The following is a 20,470-nucleotide window of genomic DNA, read 5'->3' as shown; positions in this document are numbered from 1 at the left end:
ACCTACTGTCTCCCATCCATCCCACCCCATCCATCTCATTACAATGAACACAGGATGGAGTTTTGAACTTACAGGCTAACTTGATGGTGTCCTTGCTGTGATCTAGCTATGCATTTTGCCCCTCAGCTCACACAGAGCCATGGTGGCACAGTAGTTAGAATGCAGGCTAATTCTACCCACATCCTGGAGTTCAATCCTGATGGGATGCAGCCTTTCATCCTTCCAAGGTCAGTAAAACAAGGCTCCAGATTGTTGGAGGCAGTATGTTGACACTGTAAACCACCCAGAGAGTGTTGTAAAGCATTATGGGAGAGTATATAAATTGAAGGGCAGATTAAAGGATGCTCGCTGTACAATAAGTAGCACTTATGAACTCATCCTGTTCTTAAACAGGATGGGGGGGAGGGATTTGTGGCAAAGAGTATCAAAGTGAACAACTATGGAGAGTCTTGGCAACCATTTTCTGGGCTAAATGTGATTCCAGTGGTGGGATTACCAGATGTTGGCAACCCAGAAAGCAAGAGTCAAGAGAGCACATCTGGTTAGTTTAACTTAAAAAAAAAGAAGAAGAAAGAGCAAATGTAGGATACTGTGAATTCAGGGCATTTTAAACTTAATATTTTGCTAGAGCACAACATGATTTTTTCCCCAATGTGTATGCATATGTGTTCTACTTTCTTCTTGCTGAACTTCTCTGCAGCTGTAAGGTCGAGATGTCATGCCTTTAAACACATACTCCCACACCCACTGTAGTCTGTACTGAATTATCGATCTCTGTGAACAAAAAAGCTCCATGGTGCTTTTGCAGTGAGGAGGAGCATCTCTTGTGAACAGAAATGAAACAAAAGTCTCTTCCAGAATGCCAGGCCCCTTGCCAATAGGCTCCTTCTCTGCAGAAGCCTACATGAAACACTGTGAGAAACAGTCAAATGGGGATGGGAAGTCCCATCAATGGGACATATTGATTTTGTGAGCTCTTAGAACAAAAACACAGCTGACAAGCCTTGATTATCCAGAACCAAAGCCACTTAAGAAGAAACAATTTAAATTGTTACAAAAATATACAAAGATCAACAAACAGAAAAAAAACATATTAAGAACCAGGTTGTTGATATATCCATATACCCAGTGTGAGGATTATTGGATCCTGTGTTAAATAAAATCATTCAGATTTGTTCTGTGTTGGACTTGGGTTGTGCAGAACTGGTTGGAACTGACTGAAGTATAGTCTGCTATGATCATCGGGGAAGCGTTTCTGCCTGTATGTTCCAAGAAAGTGAACAGAGTCCCCCAGGTTGCTGCACAGCCATCTATCTGCTTGTTAGATCCATGTGTCTCCCAGTTGCTTAAAACCTCCCAAGAGGAGATATGTGATTGAATCTAAATAGTGGTAGGTTCATTTTTGAAAAATAGTGGTGGTTCCTCCTGATTTTAAGGAGTAGGTGATGTATATCCTCCTCAAGAAGCCATGATTAGACCCAGTAATGGTGGTTTACTTCCAGCCCATCTGTAACTTTCCTTTCTGGTGGGCAGCTGCTTCAGAGGGTCCAGATGAAACAGATTATCTGCATTCCTTCTAATTAGGTTTCAAGCCTGGACACAGAACTGAGAAGGCATTGTGGATGTTCCTAAACCCCAGAATGTACTAAGCTTAGCATACTTTCATACATTCCCTACAAGGGTTCTTGAAGACAGATACCAGAAAATTCCTTATAAGCTAAGTTTATGATCCTATGGAGAAGGAACTAAATGAAACCATAGTCCAGGTCTTGCTATATTGCATTTTTTACAAAAATTCAAGAGCTCATCTCCTCACTCCCCATTAAATAAAAAAAATCCAGGGAATTCTGATTTATTCTATGTACAGTTTTATTACAGATCCATGTGCTCAAAAATTAACATGGATTTTTAGAGTGATAACTAAATGAGTATCTGAGGTTTGTTCCAGAAGCCAGTTTATACATTTATTCAACATTGTGATGTTTGGCTTGTTTAATAAATCATAAATATGAAAGGGAAATACACTGGAGGATCACTAAGTTTCACAATGTGTATCAATGCATCTAATGTAGTATTTAAACCTGTTTCAATTTAACTATCAGAGTTTCTGTCAAGATATCCAGGGAATTAACATTTCCTGGAAACTAGAGAAACCTTTCAAAGCATATGTTGATATGGAACACTAAACAGCTACTGTTGCTTCCTGTTCTTTACCCCCACCCTCCTCAACATGTTGCTGTGAGCAGAATACGCAATTTGTTGCACAGCAAGTGAGGAAGATAGATAGATAGAAGATAGATAGATGAACAGATCAGGAAGGAAATAGGAGAGGAGGAATTCTACAGTCTTGCTTATTTATTTTATTTGCCTCCTGTCTTTTTTTTAAAAAAAAAAACACATTTTATTGGTTTTTTAATTTCTTAAGAAAAAGTACTCAAGACCCAGCGTGGTGTTTGGGTGGTCAAACATTCAAAAGTAATCTAATTCTGGCTTTTTTCCTATGCCAGGTAGATTTCCATAAAGACGCTTCCCTTTCAGCCAGTAGATCTATTTTTGTTGCTTGCAGTGAGCTTTGAAAGAATAAGAGTCCCATCCTCTGTGTCAAGTGTCTGTTTCTCTCCTCCTTAGAATATCGTTGCTTTGTAATTTCAAATCTCAGTCTTTGCTTCTTCTGTTCCTCAAGGTTACAAATGAGAGATTTATAAGGTATGATGAGTTCCTCTTTTATCTCTGTTAATTCCTCTTCTAGTATGTTTTGATTTGTCAAATAATCAGATGTAGTCTGGGCATCCATTTGAATGTTTGACGTAAGATTTCTGGATTTTAGTTCTGTAATAGGTTCTTTCAATAGGGCACAAGTTTCTGCAGTGGCCTCATATATCTTTTCCAGTATAAGATTATAGTTTAGTTGTGAATGCAATTCCTCCATTTTAATAGTGAATAGAAAAAAATCTCTTTTTTCTTTTTCTTTTTTGTGGGGACTGTATTTGATAAAGATTAGTCAGTGTCCACCCCCACAGTTCCCAACAGCTGCAAAGCTTATCTTCTTTCAAAAATAATTTGAAGGTCAAAACTTTCCAAACAATAACCAGAAATTACAATGTTAAATTTTCACCACTAGATGTCCTCAGTAGGTTAAGAAAAAGTCTTTTCCAGTCTTTAAAAGTATAGTGTGAAATAAGAAATAATTTTCCAACATCAGATGATGTTGGAATTCTTAGAAAAAAGGAGACAGAATTTTCTGTATCCCAAAAAGTATGAAAATAAGATATAGTCTTTAAAAAAAGTCTTCTTTCCCAAACACATAAAAGCTGCCTTCTCAAGCCAGGGAAATAATTCCAACAAGGCTCTTACAGGTTCCAAAAGCAAAGTAAAATAGAGAAAGTAACAAGGAAAAGTCTCACCCGGATTTACCACGGGGGTTCTTACAGCTTAGATGTTCTTTGACTTGTGGTTTGAAGCAGCAGGGTGATCAGCCATTTTACTGGCCAATCTTCTTCTCCGTTGGCCCTCAGAGATCACCCGGACAGCTGGAGGAGCCACCACTCCTCCGTAGCCGAGCTAAAGCCTCCTCGATGGAGGTCGCACCCTCCAGGGCGACTTTCGACCCGTATAAGGGTCGACCAGCGGAGGGAAGGCTAGCTGACGAGGAGACGAGTCTCCCCGTGTGACTAGAAACATCGCAAACTGGAACCGGAAGCTGCCTCCTGTCTTTTTAAACAAGATAAATGAGGTCACAAATACGATAAAAATATATAACTAGAAAGTGCTAAAGTAGAACAGAACAGAATAGAGTAATAGAACAGAACAGAATAGAATAGAGCTGGAAGGGTCCTTGGAGGTCTTCTAGTCCAGCCTCCCGCTCAAGCAGGAGAACCTATACCATCTCAGACAAGTGACCGTCCTTAAAAACCTCCAGTGATGGAGCACCTACGATTTCTGAAGGCATGCTGTTCCACTGGTTAATTGTCCTCACTCTTGGGAAGTTTCTCCTTAATTCCAGGTTGCTTCTTTCTTTGATCAATTTTCAACCATTGTTTCTTGTCCTGCCCTCTGGTGCTTTGGAGAATAATTTGACCCCCTCTTCTTTGTGGCAGCCTCTCAAATACTGGAATACTGCTATCATGTCATCCCTATTTCTTCTTTTCTTTAGACTAGTCAAACCCAAGTCTTGCAGCTATTCTTCATATGTTTTAGTCTCCAGGCCTTGGATCATCTTAGTTGCTCTTCTCTGAACTTTTTCCAAGGTCTCAATATCTTTTTTGTAGTATGATGATCAAAACTGATTGCAGTATTCCAGGTGTGGTCTGACTAGAGTTTTATAAAGCGGTACTAATACTTCACGTAATCTTGATTCTATGCCTCTGTTTATGCAACCCAGGATTGTATTAGCTTTTTTGACTGCAGCTGCACATTGCTGGCTCATAGTCAAGTGATCGTCCACTAGGACTCCAAGGTCCCTCTCACATTTACTATTTTTGAGCCAGGTCTCACCTAATCTGTACTTATATCTTTGATTTTTCCTGCCTAATTGTATAACTTTGCTTTTCTCCATATTAAAACTCATTTTGCTGGCTAGGGTCCATTGTTCCAGTTTGTCAAGATGTTTTTGAATCCTGAGCTTGTCTTCTGGGGTGTTGGCTACTCCTGCCAGTTTAGTGTCATCTGCAAATTTGATGAGTTTCCCTTCTAGTCCCTCATCTAAGTCATTGATGAAGAAATTGAAGAGTACTAGGCCTAAGACAGAGCCTTGTGGTAGCCCACTGATTACTTCTCTCCATGTGGATGTAGTACCACTGAGGTCTACTTGTTGAGTACAGTTTGTCAGCCAGCTACAAATCCATCTAGAGGTGTTGTTGTCTATTCCACCTTTTTATAGCTTGCCAAGCAGTAGATTGTGGTCTACTTTGTCGAATGCCTTACTGAAATCTAAGTATACTATGTCCACAGTGTTTCGCTGGTCTACTAATTCGGTCACTTTATCAAAGAATGAAATAAGATTGGTTTGGCATGATCTATTTTTAACAAACCTGTGCTGGCTACCAATTATAACGTTGTTTGCTTCTAGTTGTTCACAAATCTGTTTTTGGATTATCTTTTAGGATTTTCCCAGGTATTGATATTAGGCTGATTGGTCTGTAGTTTCCTAGGTCTGTTTTTTTTTTTTTTTCCTTTCTTGAAGATGGGAACCACCACATCAGTCCTTTTCCAATTCTCAGGTACTTCCCCAGTGCTCCAGGATTTTTTAAAGATATGGTGCAGTGATTCTGAGATAACATCTGCCAGCCCCCTCAAAATGGCATATATTTTATAGAATTAAAAAAACAGGTTAAAAAAATACTAATAGTGTGGACTCGCTTAATGGTGTGATGGGAGACAGAAGAGCTGTGTTATTGGAGTTCAAGTTACAATAAGGCAAGAATCCTGCTTATTATTTTGCTGGGGACATTACTCAATAGCCCTTGGTCTGGTTTACAGATGGAACAGAAAGAAGCGGTAATAGAAAAAGGTCCAGGTTTAAGGAGGTTTTATCAAAGCGCCCTCTGGTGGACATGTTCTACCAATCCATTTAACATTAGTAACAACTGATATATTTAATTTTGCCACAATCCTTTTATATAGCATTGTTCCAACATATTGTGTGATGAACACAGGAACTCTGAGCCCTCCAGTGCAGGAGTTTCAAGGAATCATCATTCCTAAGGCACCTTGCTGGGCACTGAGCTCTCAACAGGTTTTAGCAGACCTTGTCTAATAAAACTCAGAGTTGGCAGAACAAGCTATACCTCTTGACAGATATGCATATTGTGCTTAAATGTTTTCCTCACGGGAAATCATTTTACACTATAGACATTTAAACAATGACAAATATGTTCTTGTCTAATGGAGTCCATTTCCTCTGCTAATTCTTCATAGAAAAAAAGTTAAAATATTCACTTGTAACTTGAAATCCATTCTATTCTTTCAAAATAATATCATCTCATACTTTTGCATATATACATGCAAGACCTTATAGGACTATTCAGTAATTATTAAGATTTTCTTGAAGAAAACCTGGCAGTTGAAACAGCTTCAGGCCAATTTAATTTCATTTCTGTGCTTCAATATTTTTGTTGGCTTTTGATTTTTTGGCCAAGTATGTTAGCCTTAACAGCTTTTTGCTGCCCTTCTGCGTTATTAACCACATGGTAGTTAGACCAACAAAATCACAGAACTAGACCATTTTTTTTAAAAAAAAGAATACACATACTTTCTGGAATTGCAGGACTTCTATATGCTCCCTTGCAACTTGATTAATGCCCGTTCACTCGGGGCAGAGAAGTTGGCTTGGCCAGTTCTGCAAAAATTTAAGTCACCCTTTTAAAGTGTTGAATTCAAATGGGAGCAAATAAAAACATTTTGAATGAAGCCAGATGCAAACAAAAGCTTGTTAAATAAAGTCATTGGAACACAGAACAAGATTAAAAAGAGGGAAAACTGGGCAGTGGTGAAGGAAATTTGATCACAGATGCAGATTTGGAAAGAAAAGCTGACCCTAATTTGCTATTCTCCATCAGGACAACTGATCCATTCCCAATTTGTTAGCTTTTTACTCATGCTAATAGGCAGCTATTCCACACTTTCAATTCTTTAGCAGCTCATATGGATTAAAAAATAAAATTAAAAAAATCTTATCTTGAAATCCTAATAACAACCTATATAACTGGAATGGAGACATGAATTTAATAACAGCTTTCACCAAATATAAGCTGCAGGATTTACACTGTATTTTGCAATCTTTTTAAAGAAACAAAACATTCAGAATGGTTACAGTTTTTACAAAGCTTATACAAAGCAACCTTCTAGCAAGTTAAATCAAATGTACACCTAGTCCAATATAGTTTATTTCAATTTAGTAGCTAGTTATTATAACTGAACATACTGTACTATAGTATTTTCTTATTTTGGTATCTTTTTTTCTACAATTTCTCTTTTTCCCCAATACACCTGTTCAGACTAACAACTGGGGAGAAGCAAGAAGAAATTTACCTGATGAAATTTCTTACATCAGGGAGTTGCTCTGAATCTAAATATTTCTGTGGCTTTTTTTCTTTGCTCTGCATTCAGGTACAAGCAAAAAGTTGAGTAAGTAATAAAAGTGTATTTATTCATACACTTGCACATTTATTTACCAACAGAGAAAGGCCTATTTGAATATATTGACTTACTATAAATGATCATATATGGCCCTATTCGAAAAGCACACTGGGTCTTCCAAGTATATAGCATTTTATTCTGTAGAAGCACCACCTCAACCTCTAGCAGCACTGAGATGCAACAAATATGTATTTCTTAAAATTTCTTTTTCTATCTAATTATTGTCCCCAATAAGGAAAGGTTGACCATTCCCATCTACAATGTATGTTCATTTGATCCAGATGTTCGGTTTCATTAAACTGCTGCCTGAATGTTCTAAATCAGGGGTAGTCAACCTTGGCTTTTTTATGACTCGTGGACTTCAACTCCCAGAATTCCTGAGCCAGCACAGCTGGCTCAGGAATTCTGGGAGTTGAAGTCCACGAGTCATAAAAGAGCCAAGGTTGACTATCTCTGTTCTAAATGGTTCCCTCAGAAAATCCTAAAATCTTGATCCTGCCAAGGACCTTCCCTGGTTATATGTTCCCCATTATCTCACTGAGATACTATTGCTTCAGTGATTTGGGCAGAACAAGCCAGCTGGAGATGTTTTTGGTAATGTCTATGCTTCAATGAAAGTAGGAAAAAAGAAAAGATGCTGTTTTTCATTCATTGCTCTGGCCTTGTGCAGTAGCCTCTCCCTAGAATTCAAGCTTGTTTTCTAACAAAGCTTGTCTTCTAACATTCCCAAAACTACTTAATATGAAATCTTTCTGAAGAATATTTGGGGGTTAGCTGTGGTCGCCAACTTCATTTTTTTTAAATTAATTTAAGATTATATTATTGTATTTTTATATTTATATTTATTTTGGTATTTTTATTTGCTTTTTATCATTCCTATCATAATTATTAAAATGACTAGTACTTATTTTTCTAGTATGATTTGTAACTGATTTTTTCTAATTTTTTGGACATTTTAACTGTTTGTGCTTGACCTAATGAATAAAAGGTATGCAATTCTGCCCCAATCATTTTCTCATTATATTGTATTGTCTGATAACTTGAACATATATTCCTTCTCCTAATGTTATTTATCTCCCCATGTCCTCCCGCTGCCCAAGAGAAACTGTATTTAACCAGCATTTTTAAATGACTGCAATTTTCTGCCACTATCCAATTCATGCTGTATAATCTATATGCATTATTACTTTTGGGGGGAGGGGGAAAACAGTTTTTAAACTATTTTAACGTCAGAAAGAATTTTCAGAATGGATATCCATTTCTCTCCCCACCATCACCACTATTTCTTATGCTTACATAATTGAACAGCTGTGAGCAATCATACAATCTTTATTTTAAACCTAAAATTGCATAGAGAAAGGAAGGAAAGATGGAAGAAATCTTGCATAGCAATATTAATAGAGGAGAAAGTATGAAATCATTGGACCTCAAAATCTGGACTCTGCTAGAGATTTAATAATGGGAGCAACTCTGCAATTCTCTCATAGTTAAATTTCTTGTTTAAAACCCATTTGAAACAGTGGTATGATTTGCCACTGTTTGTGAAATTCTGGAAGAATTTGTTGTCCAATAAAAGCAACTGATAAACTTCATTTGACTTCTGTCACTCATAGAGCTCTGTGTTGTGTTGTGAAATGTTTCAAAACTGCAAAGGTGGGCAACAATAATGTCCTGAAATAATTAATTAACTAATACAGCAAGGATTGAGTGGTGCCAAGAACTGCTTCTAGGGAATGGCTCAGTGTCATCTAATACTTTCAAACAAGTATTCCACAGAATTCTTCTTGGTTTTGCAACCTGTGGACAATGTACTTCCTTTTATTTGTCTTAATGAGGAAGTCTTCACTTCAGTTTTCATGATTGACCTGAAAATGCTGAGCAACATTTTCAGCAACTTTTTTTTCTCTATCCCTATGTTTTGCAAAGGGGGGGAGAGGGGGTTAGAGTCACACAACATGCTACGCTAGAATCCAACATTTTCTCTTGACAAGTACAGCTTAGACTGTTGTGGACTAATTTCACACCTCTTTATAACCAGGAAATATACTGGTCATCAGGCTTCTGCAGAATTATCTACTCACATAATGCCTGACTCTGGTCCTTGTCAGACCCACCTTATATGCATGAATCTGGTGCTCTTCTGAAAGAGGGCTAGACCTGTGCTGAAAAAAACAGGAATCCTATGCTGCACAGAAAATTGATTCAAATATGGATATTTTAGATAAATTCTGTCAGCTATGTGCTACTTGTTCTGTCCCAAGTGATCCCACAATTGGTTTTTGAACAGTTCCACCAACAAGAGATTTCATGTGACTGCTTTTTTACTTGTTTTTACTTTGAGGAAGCACCATTTTGCCTACTCCACAAGCTCCTTTCCACTTCCTGCCTGCCACAACCATTTGCTCACGTTCTCTTGCAGTATTTTCTTTCTTTAGTGATCATTCCTTCTCACTTGATTTTGTTCCTTCTTCCACACCTGACTGAGACAAGAGTGCGAATGGGGCAAAGGATGAAGCTGAAGAAGGGCCCGGATTCTCTTCCCAAGCTTTACTCCCTACCTTGGCCTGTCAGCTGGGTTAAGACTGGTTTAGAATAATCTGAGAGCCTGCAGATGGAAAGTACCCCGTCTCCTTGTCAATTCACTATATATGCTGTTTAAAGCACCAACCTCCACTTTCCCAGAAACTGACATATGTTAAACAGAATATAGATAGTCCTCAACTTATAACAATTCATTTAACAATCATTCAAGCTTACACAGCACTGAAAAAAGTTACCCCACACAATTGTCACAGCATCCCCGTGGTGATATAATGAAAATTTAGATGCTTGGCATCCTGTATGTATTTATGACAGACACAGCATCCTAGGATCATATGATCTCTCTTTGCAACCTTTCCAGCTGCCTTCCAAGAAGCAAAGTCAATGTGGGAAGTAAAATTCACTTAATGATCATATGATTCACTTAATAACCAGAGTAATTCACTTAACAACCAAGGAAAAAAGGTCATAAAATCAGGCACAACTCCACAACCAATTCCACAACCAGAAGTTCTGGTCCGAATCGTAGTCATAAGACAAAGACAAAGACTGTATTTCCTGTTTGCATGTTTTCCCCTCCAACATGTGCTACTTGTTGGGAGGGGTAAGGAAGCCAAAGGAATCCACCAATTCCTTTTCTTTGTTCTGCATTGAACCTGTCAAGGTAAGCATTGCTTCCTGGCTTCGTTCCTAAGGTGGAAAATGCTGTGCAGGTAGGCAGGGAAGGGAATGTATACAATACTTGTTCTTATTCTAAGCTCTCAAATTTAAAAATAAATGATCTAACGTAATTGCATGTACATAGCCAACGAAGAAATTATTTTTATATCAGGACAAATACTACTGATATAATTGTTCTAATGTGCAAGGTGACATTATTAAACATAATTTATTTATTTTTTAAAAAAAGGTGGAATGTACTGTATTTGAAGTGGGAAAGTTTGAGATGAGAACCAAAAGAGATCATACTCTCCAGTAGGCATAACATTCCCAGGTTTACCAGCCACTTTCCTTTAGTCAGTTGGTATTATTTTATTGTAATTTTAAAAAATCACATTGTGGCTTGGGCAAATTGACTAACCCTCACTGAGGAAAGTCTCAGACTTGCATGACTGAAATGGAGACAAAATAGAGAGGAAATCAATCCAGGGCAAGTCAACAGCTCTTTCACCAGAGCCAGAAAGGGGGGCTTGTCTGAGAGGAAAAGGGCCACACTAAATGAGAAACAGATTTAAAATAAGGAGGGAAAAGAAAGCTTTGGTTAAAAGCCACAAAATTAAGTTGGCAGTGGAGGAATCTAATGGGGGGGAGGGGGGGAGCATGAAGATAGGGAGTAAAATAAATAAACAAAGGAATTGCCTTCCGTTAAAATATAGTAGGTTTTAAAGGTTATGCTGCCATTCTGCCTTTTGTTACCTAGCAACCACCAGGTGAGATGAAGGGAACACATGGTCTCAATGTTACCTGCTGGCCGCACACAGTACAGGAAAAGAAGTCCCATGGTGTCTCTGTTACTTGTCAATTATTATTCAAAAAGTTTTTTCCCTATCTAGTCTTGGTTCCTAGCTATTCCTATTACTCTCTATTAGTTCTCTATTTGGGTTCCTGGAGGAAAAAAATACTTCAATTGTTGATTTAAATCACAACTCAGCTCACTCCTGCCTGCTCCTCTTTCCTGTTATGACCTTTTTCCACTCTGCCAAGGGCACTGATTTGTCCTTCTCACTCAGTAAATGACATCACCAAAAATAACAATTTCAGAAAACCTATTCCTGGTATTGAGGGTGACACTAAGCAAAAATGTTTGCTCTCAACTACACATTAACCTGCCTGCCAAGGGAACCTGCCATAGAGAAGAAAGTACTATGAGTCGGTCATCTCCTCAACCATGTTGAACTTTTAGGTTTGAAAGTCTGAAACTTGGCGTTTAAATCAGGGTTTTGTCCAAGGCAGCCTGCAGGGACAGGGTTAAAAATAATAGCCATAATTATGTAGTTGTAGAAAAAAGGGCAAAGACTTTGACAGCATGGTTATGGCCATCTCGTAACATGTTTACCCTCTCCTTGCAGACACCTCTGGCTTTGTCTAGCATGGCAGCCAGGTATCTCAGGAAGGTTTGATTCCATCTATGGTCACTGAACTCTAATATTGGGTAATCTCTGAATGGTTACATGACTCTCATAGGACCCAGTAATGAATCTGCTTTTCCGCATATTTATATAATCAGTCTTCCACAGCTTTTGGCCAAACTGGCTGTTATTTTGAGAGTTGCAACCCAAACACATGTGGAAAGCACCAGATTGGGGAAATTGAGTCAATCTCAAAAATTAGAATAATGTGATATTAGTTGCCAGTACTGCTACAACAAATTTGCCTCAGGCAGCACAGTTAATCACTTCTGCGCTAATTACAAAATCATCAATATGGAAGATGAACTTTTTATGGGTCTACTCTCTTTTTATTTACTTATTTAAAAGACTTGTACGTGTAACCATCTTTGAACTACGGCTCCAAGCAGCTCACAACAGTTTTCTCAATTATATAGAACAGACCACTATAATGGTTTGCGTGTCTTGTTAATGACAGTGGCAAAAGTAGTGGTTGACCATTGTTTTTATTTTATCTTTGTTATTATCTTACAATATTGCCATCTGTTGTTTCGTTAGTTTTCTTATACAAAATATATTGCATGTTCAGTTTTTCATATTTCAAACAATCTAACTTTAATCTAATTTAATTTAACCTTTAAAAAAAAGATAGCAAAAAAAAGGGGGTTTTTTTGCAAACTATTTTGTAGGATGGGTAGTTGGGATTTCAGCCTACAGACTATTCCTTCTCCAGTCCAGCAAATTAGTAACTAGCAAAACGTACACAGCATAGTAAATATTCTGTGATTATTCTTTTTTGTGTTTATGCTCAGCCTACTTTGTTCCAATACCTCGCCACATTTCCCTAGCCGTGAACATTAAGAGCCATTTGTTCCACCTGCAAATGTGCTATATTGTATAACATATTATGAATATGTTAGTCATCCCCCATTATTCTACTTGAAAATGGTTAGAGATTAGACTGTAAATCCCATTTTACTGCAAAGTATACCCAGCATCTTGTATGTCTGAGTTTATATAAGTGTAAGCAATGGGGGGGGAAAAATCTACTTTAAAATATAATAGCTGAACAAAAAGCAATGTACTAGGGGAATCCCTCTTGTACATATAGAATTAAATATTTATCCAGTAAGATATTCTTTATCTTACCTCCAATAACCCTTGCATAAATGGCAAATAGTCAGACACTTAGACTCTATAGCTGTATTCATAATCATGAAACGATTTAGAAAATAATTTTTGAAATACATTTTGTATTACATCCGTTAGAATCTGTGTAGATAAGACTAGTGATTTAATGCTGAACTGGGTTGGGAACTTTTATTCAACTCCAGAGCTTACTATGGGACAATAAGTAACTAATTTCAAAATACACGTTAAACTAAATCGTTGTTTATTTTTTGTATTTTATTATAATGTAGGATCCCAGCCATATCCTTTATGCAATGTAGTTTAGCATAACAATCAAACCCACTAAACTATGGCTTCAAGAAACAATCTTTACAAAATTATGGGTTAGTATAATGTGTGAATCTAATCATTATTTCTCAAGTCTTCCTCCTTCTCAGGATTGTTAAAATAGAATAAGAGTAAATTCTCATGTTACTATTCTGAGCATCTAGAAATAGATATAAAGGCACAAAAATAGAAAACATTGAGGTAGTGCTGAAAACGGTATATGAAATTGAAAATAAACAAACAAACAAACAAACAAACTTTTTGTAGTGGAGCACAAATTATATTGCAAGTATTGTGACAGCATAATCTACTGTGTGAATTATCAAATGATGGTTATAAGCATCATAAAAAGTTCTTAGAATACTCAATTATAATCCTTAATGAAAAGTCCATAGATGATGGAATAGTTTTCAGACAGTCATATTCAATGCCTCCCACTGCAAAAACTGTGATGTTAAATAGAAATATTTTTTCAAGAATGGTACCATTTCAAACTAAAAAGACTATTAATAGAAGAGAGGGTTTGGTTAGATAATTGGTCATTTACATTCTGGAATATTTCTCTTCTAGGAGATCTAAACAATACCCTTTTTTTAATATACTCCTTGCCTGCTAAGGAGCTGTAAATAATGGAGAACCCAATTAAATAGAAACATAAGCCTATAGATCGTAATTGTGACCAACAACTCAGTCATTAATCAAAGCAATTGCTATGTAAAACTACAATTATAAGCTTACTTCAGATTTCCTTTGCTTTATAGTCACAAATACAAGGATTGGTTCCAAACTTAATTTTCATCACTGTCATAACTGCAAACAGTCACTAGGAAGAGTTTAAACTAGGATTACTTCCAGTGGTGGGATTCAAATATGTGAACAACTGATTGTCTCTATGGATGCCGCTTCCAGAAGTCCATTCTGGGCCTGGGTAACAAAAAATTAACTATCGGTTCTACCGAACTGATACAAACTGACTGAATCCCACCACTGATTATTTCTATATCTTAATCTTCCCCATTAACATTCATTAATCTCTTAGGATTTCTAGATGGGGGAGGTTATTTTATTTCATGTTGTTAGACTTTTAAAAGCCAGTGTTAATTTTCTTATACTCTCAATTTTTATAGGACATAAATTTCCCCATGTACATTTTTGTTTCTCCACTGCCCTTCTCTTAATATTTCCCTGCCTCGTCGCATTCTATATCTTCTTTTTAGCCACCGATATCATTGCTCTTTCTTCTGAGCATATCAAGGTCAGCAATTGGTGCACAACAATTTTTTATGAATTTTAACAATGCTCCCAAATATATAGTTACTACATATGTGAGCTGGAAAGAAGGACATAAACAATAAGAAAGAAGCACATATATATTTGGAGGGGGAGGGGGAGTACATATTGTTTAACTTTCTTGACATCTACAACAAAAATTACAGTGAAAAATTACAAACAAAAAATAAGTCTATCTGCATACGAAGTACTTTTTCCAACATCAGAAAGACTGTTTTTCAGTGGCAGGAATATAGTAGAGCCTATAGAAGACAACAATCTTCAGTATGTTACTGATGACAGCATAAATGGAAAGTACTAATCAGCTAGAGCTTATTAGCTTGCACTTAGCACTTATTTGAAAAGCAAAAGAGATACTTTCAAATACTCCAAAGAGCAGACAATATTTGATTTTAAGGCTATGCCTTCTGAATTCAGGACATGAGGTTAAAAAGGAGAACATGTCCTCCTTTTGCTGGATATCTGGTGATCTTAATCAGATAGACTTAACACTATTTTTAAAAGCAAAATAAACTTCAGCTATATTCAGAAAGCAGGAAGAAATTACTTTTCTAGACCTGCCCATGTATATTATATACTATACACGTATCTAGTTCGCAATACCAAATTTCCACTATAGTCCTCTAATATCCGATATGTAGAACACCCACACGCCAACCATTTGCCCAGTCCTGTACTGCATTTTTCAGAATTTAGTCACAATTCTAGTTCTTGCCCTTTTATAGACAACTCATTTTTATGACATGTATTAATTCCAGCAGCCAAATTATAAATTTAACCTTACCTTAGTGAAACTGAATAGACACCATTATGTTTGTTCCTTAAATAGCAGAGCATTCATGGACTTTCCAAATGATCATAGCAACAACAACTAAATGTCTGCATATTACTTTTACAAGTGTGATACAATATAAATATATCACTCATACCTAGTGTTCAAAAAGCTGTTTCTATCCAGTTACGGAGGAAGTCCTTGCTCAAGTTTCTTTTTCAAAAAGGATATTCCTCTGATGATCCAGCTGTTTTCCAGATGTCTAATCGCCCCAACCTATTTGAGCAGGAAAGTCAGCTTCCTGTAGCAACTTCCAGGATAGAATGCTTCAGGATGTCATGATTCAAAACAAAAATTCCAAAAAGGAGATTCTGTTCTCTTTAAAACAAATAGCTAAAGAATTGTGTGCAATTTACCAGGAGTGAGAAGAGGAGAATCTAAAAGAACTCTATTAGAAGGATGAACAGAAAGATCCATAATCATACTTAATTTTAAAAACCAGGTACCACTATAGCTCAAGTTTCTTTGACCAATTATTTGGACTATATGAAGCCTGTGACCATTATTTATTTATTTTATATATCACATTTAAAAAACATCCATCTCCCTCATGGATGGGACATTTACATGGACATTCTGTATTACATTTATCTTAGTTCTGTTTTTTTTTAATCTTAAAACACCAGCAGATCTTCATGCAATGATTGGCTTTGAATATTGTATTGGGGACTTGTTAACTGTATTTGTGTTCTTTCTGTGGGTGTGAAACAGTCTTTTTTAGTTTAGTGATTCGCAGATGTGCCAAGTCATCAAACACACACACACATCCTTTGTATTTTTCACCATTTAACTGATGGGAAATTTTGGGACTGCATTCCCAATATACTGTATCTAGAAGATCACAAACTAGAATAATTGCCACAATACTTTTATTAATGGCAATTACCTTATAGGTTTTGCCCATACTTGGGGGAGCTGGATTGTTTTTAATCTTAACTTAGGGCCTGAACATACATAATGTATTGTTGTTGAGAATCACATTGTTACAAGACTTTCTTTTTTATGCTGAATTAATTTTACTGCAGATCTTTTTAAAAAGTGTGTTGTCAATTTTATATTTAATTTTTAGTTTACAAAGAAGTTGGTCATAGATCTACTGTACATCTATTTTCTACCTATCAAAAAAAAAATCCATGTGTTTTCCCAAGGATGAAGATGCGGTTGAAGATACTTGGTTTCTATATTTTCAGAAATGAAAGTTCAGCCATTGCTTGCAAGTTTCTATAGCCCAGCAACCTTAGAGCAGTACAGAGTACAATCTTATATCATCACAGAAATAGAGAGTTTAATCTGAATTATTATGCTTTCCTACAAACTTTACATTAAGACGCTGCCGATGCAGATTTCAGAATTCTCAGCCTTCCCCTTTTCTTATTTTTTGTAACGATTTGGCTACCTGTACATTTTGTAATTATTTAAAAGAGGAAGGTTTTCCAAGCTGTATAAGCAATTTGCATCTTCTAAACTCATTGATTATAAGAACACAATTGCCATGCCTTTCTCTGATTAATTAAATACTAGTATCTATTATAGCAACACCAAGTCATAATTTTTATTATTATTTCACCATGTGTTTGTTGCTTGTCCTAGCATGTGAATCTACTCATGATAAGATTGTCAACCAAAGACTATTTTTTCATATCATGTACTGTATATAAAACTTTTATTCTATCTTCTTCCTTGATCATAACAACACAATCATTCTGATCCTGATTTTAATATTAGTTCTGTCTTGCATATGCAAAATTAACCCTTCCTTATTCCAGAATAATTCATTTGGAGCAACATCCTATGGGTTCCATAGTGCATATCCTCATAATAACTAATGGTGTATTTTTAAAAGTCATATAAAATAGATTAACATGAAATAATAAGCCTCTTATAACTCTTTGCATGCCATTCCAGCAGCATGGAGGCACTTCTGCATAGGTTTATTCTATTTTGAGGAGGCACTTGTATGACTAAGTAAGAATTATTAAATAAGGAATTATAAAATCTGAGCTGATCTAGATGAGACAGATTAACAAATGCAGGAGAGAAACCTACACACCTGACCAGCCCTTTGTGATCATGGATTCTGCAATGACCTTGTCCACAAAAAGTGGCTCTTACAAGCCTATAATTAATGTGAGAAAAAAATTCATCCATAACATGAAGGTTGATGAAAAAAATTACAATATTCTTTATTCTTTCAGACATAACTTCAGTGTCTTCCATTGCAGCACCACATGGAGCAATTCCAGCAGATACCAAACCTCTATTAGCCAGAAAATGTAATGATGGGTGAAATATCATCACAGGAGTTGTTCACCTATTCCATGCAGCTGGTAGATACAAAAATTGAGGAGAGGAAATCCTTGAAAACCATTAACAAAGAATTAAAAGATGTGTACCTTGCTCTTTTTAATGCATGTTTGTAGCTATAGCAGAAGCAATGATGTGGTTAAGTGGTTTAGGACAAGTCTAGAGAAGAAATAGTTATTATTATGGATTTATTTAATTCAAAGGGAAGTATGAATATCAATCTAATGCATATGAATTATCACTTAATGGATATTAATTATGCCTTTGTAATCTTGAAAACCTCTGCTGCTTTTTACCATTAAGAACTTCAAACTGGAAATAACACTTAGCCATCCATTATATGCTTTTTGAGTGATCTGAGGATCACTTTGTCTAGGACAAAAAGACCTAAAGAGCAATAATTATTGCACATTACTATGGGATACAAAATTACAGTACTGAATGTACGTGTGTGTGTGTGTGTGTGTGTGTGTGTGTGTGTGTGTGTATGAGAGTGTATGTGTGAGTGTATGTGTATGATAAATATACCATTTCATACATATTTCCCCACTTGAGAATGCATGTAGAAAAAAAGAAACCCAACCAGTCTTTCAATATATCAATATATCATTCAGGATAGAGTTTTACTCCATCTATTTTAAGATTAATCTCATTCAATTTATTTGAATTTATTTCTCAGTTAGTCATGTACCATCAGATAAATACTTTATTGATTAGTGAGTTGACCATTAGGATTGTAGTATAGTCCACTTTCTTATCATTGATAAAAAAAAATATCGGATTCATACAAAGAAGAAACCATTTTAGTCCACAGTGAAACATCTTCATAACTTGTATAAAGAAGAGAAATGGTCTAATCAGTTTTTTTTCCAAATTCTATCAAGAAAGTTTTGAAGATATTTTTTAATCTTCATCCTTATACTAATCTCTCTGAATATTTGTATATGTGAAAAATACCATTTGTTATTAGACAGCATGATATATAAATGGACAAAATAGATACATGTGGCTTTCAAAACTTTCTCCAGTGCAACAAGCAAGGGACAAATTTCTCTCCTACTCTCTTTTTTTCCTGCTTGTATCATTTTCCACTTCAAAACAAATCACAATTTGGGCATATTATCCAAGAGGAACTCTTTGCAGCTTTTTATTATTATTATTCAGCATATGAACCCTATGCTGCCCCAGTTTGCAATTCTCTTTTTGCTATCCTACTTATCCAATAGAAACTTATTTGAGTAAAATAAGTTTATTTGAGTGATATGAGTAAAATGTGAAAGAAGACGAGAGTGTTTGGGTTTTTTTAGTTTGAAGTCATTATTTAAAATGGGTCACCTTTTAATCCTATTCAGCTATATAGAAGCCAGAGCAGGTAGGAAAGTTATTTCTCCAGCCTTCCTGGAGTATAACCATTTGGCTTCCTTCCTGGCCAGGAATTGGGCAATGTGAGACCATATTCACACAGGATCATTTCTCTGCAGCTTTCCTTTTTATTACAACCCTGAAGTATACCACATCATTAACAGTAATAACTACCTTGCTAACAGTGTTGCCTTACTACTATCAGTAAATAATTACAGCAAAATCCTTACTCCCTTCAGTAATGTTCTTTCCAACCCTTTGCTCTTTGAAACTAATCATTTTAGGATCACCACTAAGAACATGCCATTGTACTATCAGCCAAATTAACATACAGCTAGCCATAAATACAACACACAGTTCTGATGGATTTCCCAGAGAGATTACAGAGCACTTAATCCTGCCTAAACTAAACATACTGAATGCAAATTTGATGCCAATTTCCTTCCAGGCATTGGTTAAGAGATGTAGATGTGGGCAGCACCAGCATCTTAAATTCTGTGTGCTCAAATCATTGCCCTCTCATCTAAAGTACTCCAAATCAATCTTTCCTCCCCATGTGGAATAGCTCTGTAAATCATTCCCAATAAACAGTGCATGCCACAAATGATGTCTTCTAGCCTTAAGGGTCCAATAACCTGATGGCACCTTACCTGTTGACTGCATGCTCTCTTGAATCGCCTCGACTTCAGACAGGTCCATGCAAACACCTTGGCCATGCATGAGTGTGTGCAAGGGCTTTTCCATTCCCCGTGGTGGGTAACATCGCAGCCCTGAACCACAGCGAGATGTGTATACCCCACAGAGCATCCCTTTTGTTAAGGCACACGTGGCACAACATCCACAGCCTGGTTCCTGCACCAGCTCCTCACATCCAGAGGGTGTCCTGCAGCGTGCCAGCTTCTCCTCAGAACATGGAGGGCACTGGATAGCCTCAAGGCTCACAGAAAAGCCCACCTGGGCTAAAAGCAGCAGGGCAACAGACACCCCGTGGGAGGGCATGGTAGGCAGGCTACGGTCCTGGAGAGTGAAGGGCCAAGAAACAAAGGCTGCAAAGAATAGTCTTGCTGCTAGAGCAGACTGCCTGATCTCCAGCGAGGGGGACTCTGTACTGAAGGGGGGAGAAGCTCATTCTTTGGACTTTATACCACTCTCTGGCCACACCTCCCTGCTCTAGGGAGAAGCAGAGAAGGAACAGCACAGCAGCCACATAACTGAGGCAGCTTGCCCCGCAGCCCAGAAAAGACCTTATTTGCCCTGAGGAAGGAAGCACAAAGAGCCTGCCACAGCTGCGAAGACTGAAACCTGTGCTAGGAATGGAAAACAGCAACAGGAGCAGCAGCCCTCCCACCATGCTTCCCCTGTTACTTTAGTAAGTTATGAGTGAGGGCACTTCCCCAACAGGTTTCTCACAAACTCTTTTGTTACATGTACAGCACGC

The 20,470-nt window shown here is 36.9% G+C and overlaps 1 protein-coding gene across 1 annotated transcript in view; it reads right to left on the bottom strand.

Moving 5' to 3' along the window:
* IGFBP4 (insulin like growth factor binding protein 4) overlaps positions 1-20,148 on the bottom strand; it is a 41,408-nt gene extending 21,260 nt beyond the window's left edge. The window contains exon 1 of the mRNA XM_039353984.1: positions 19,683-20,148. Within this exon, the coding sequence (XP_039209918.1) occupies positions 19,683-20,031 (349 nt within the window). The 5' untranslated portion in view covers positions 20,032-20,148. The remainder of the gene's footprint in view (positions 1-19,682) is intronic.
* Positions 20,149-20,470: the final 322 nt, after the last annotated feature.

Source organism: Crotalus tigris, unplaced genomic scaffold (genome assembly GCF_016545835.1).
Source record: "Crotalus tigris isolate CLP2741 ecotype Arizona unplaced genomic scaffold, ASM1654583v1 scf7180000018544.1747854, whole genome shotgun sequence".
In the NCBI taxonomy this organism is placed as follows: Eukaryota; Metazoa; Chordata; class Lepidosauria; order Squamata; family Viperidae; genus Crotalus; species Crotalus tigris.
This window is presented reverse-complemented; position numbering and strand designations above follow the sequence as displayed.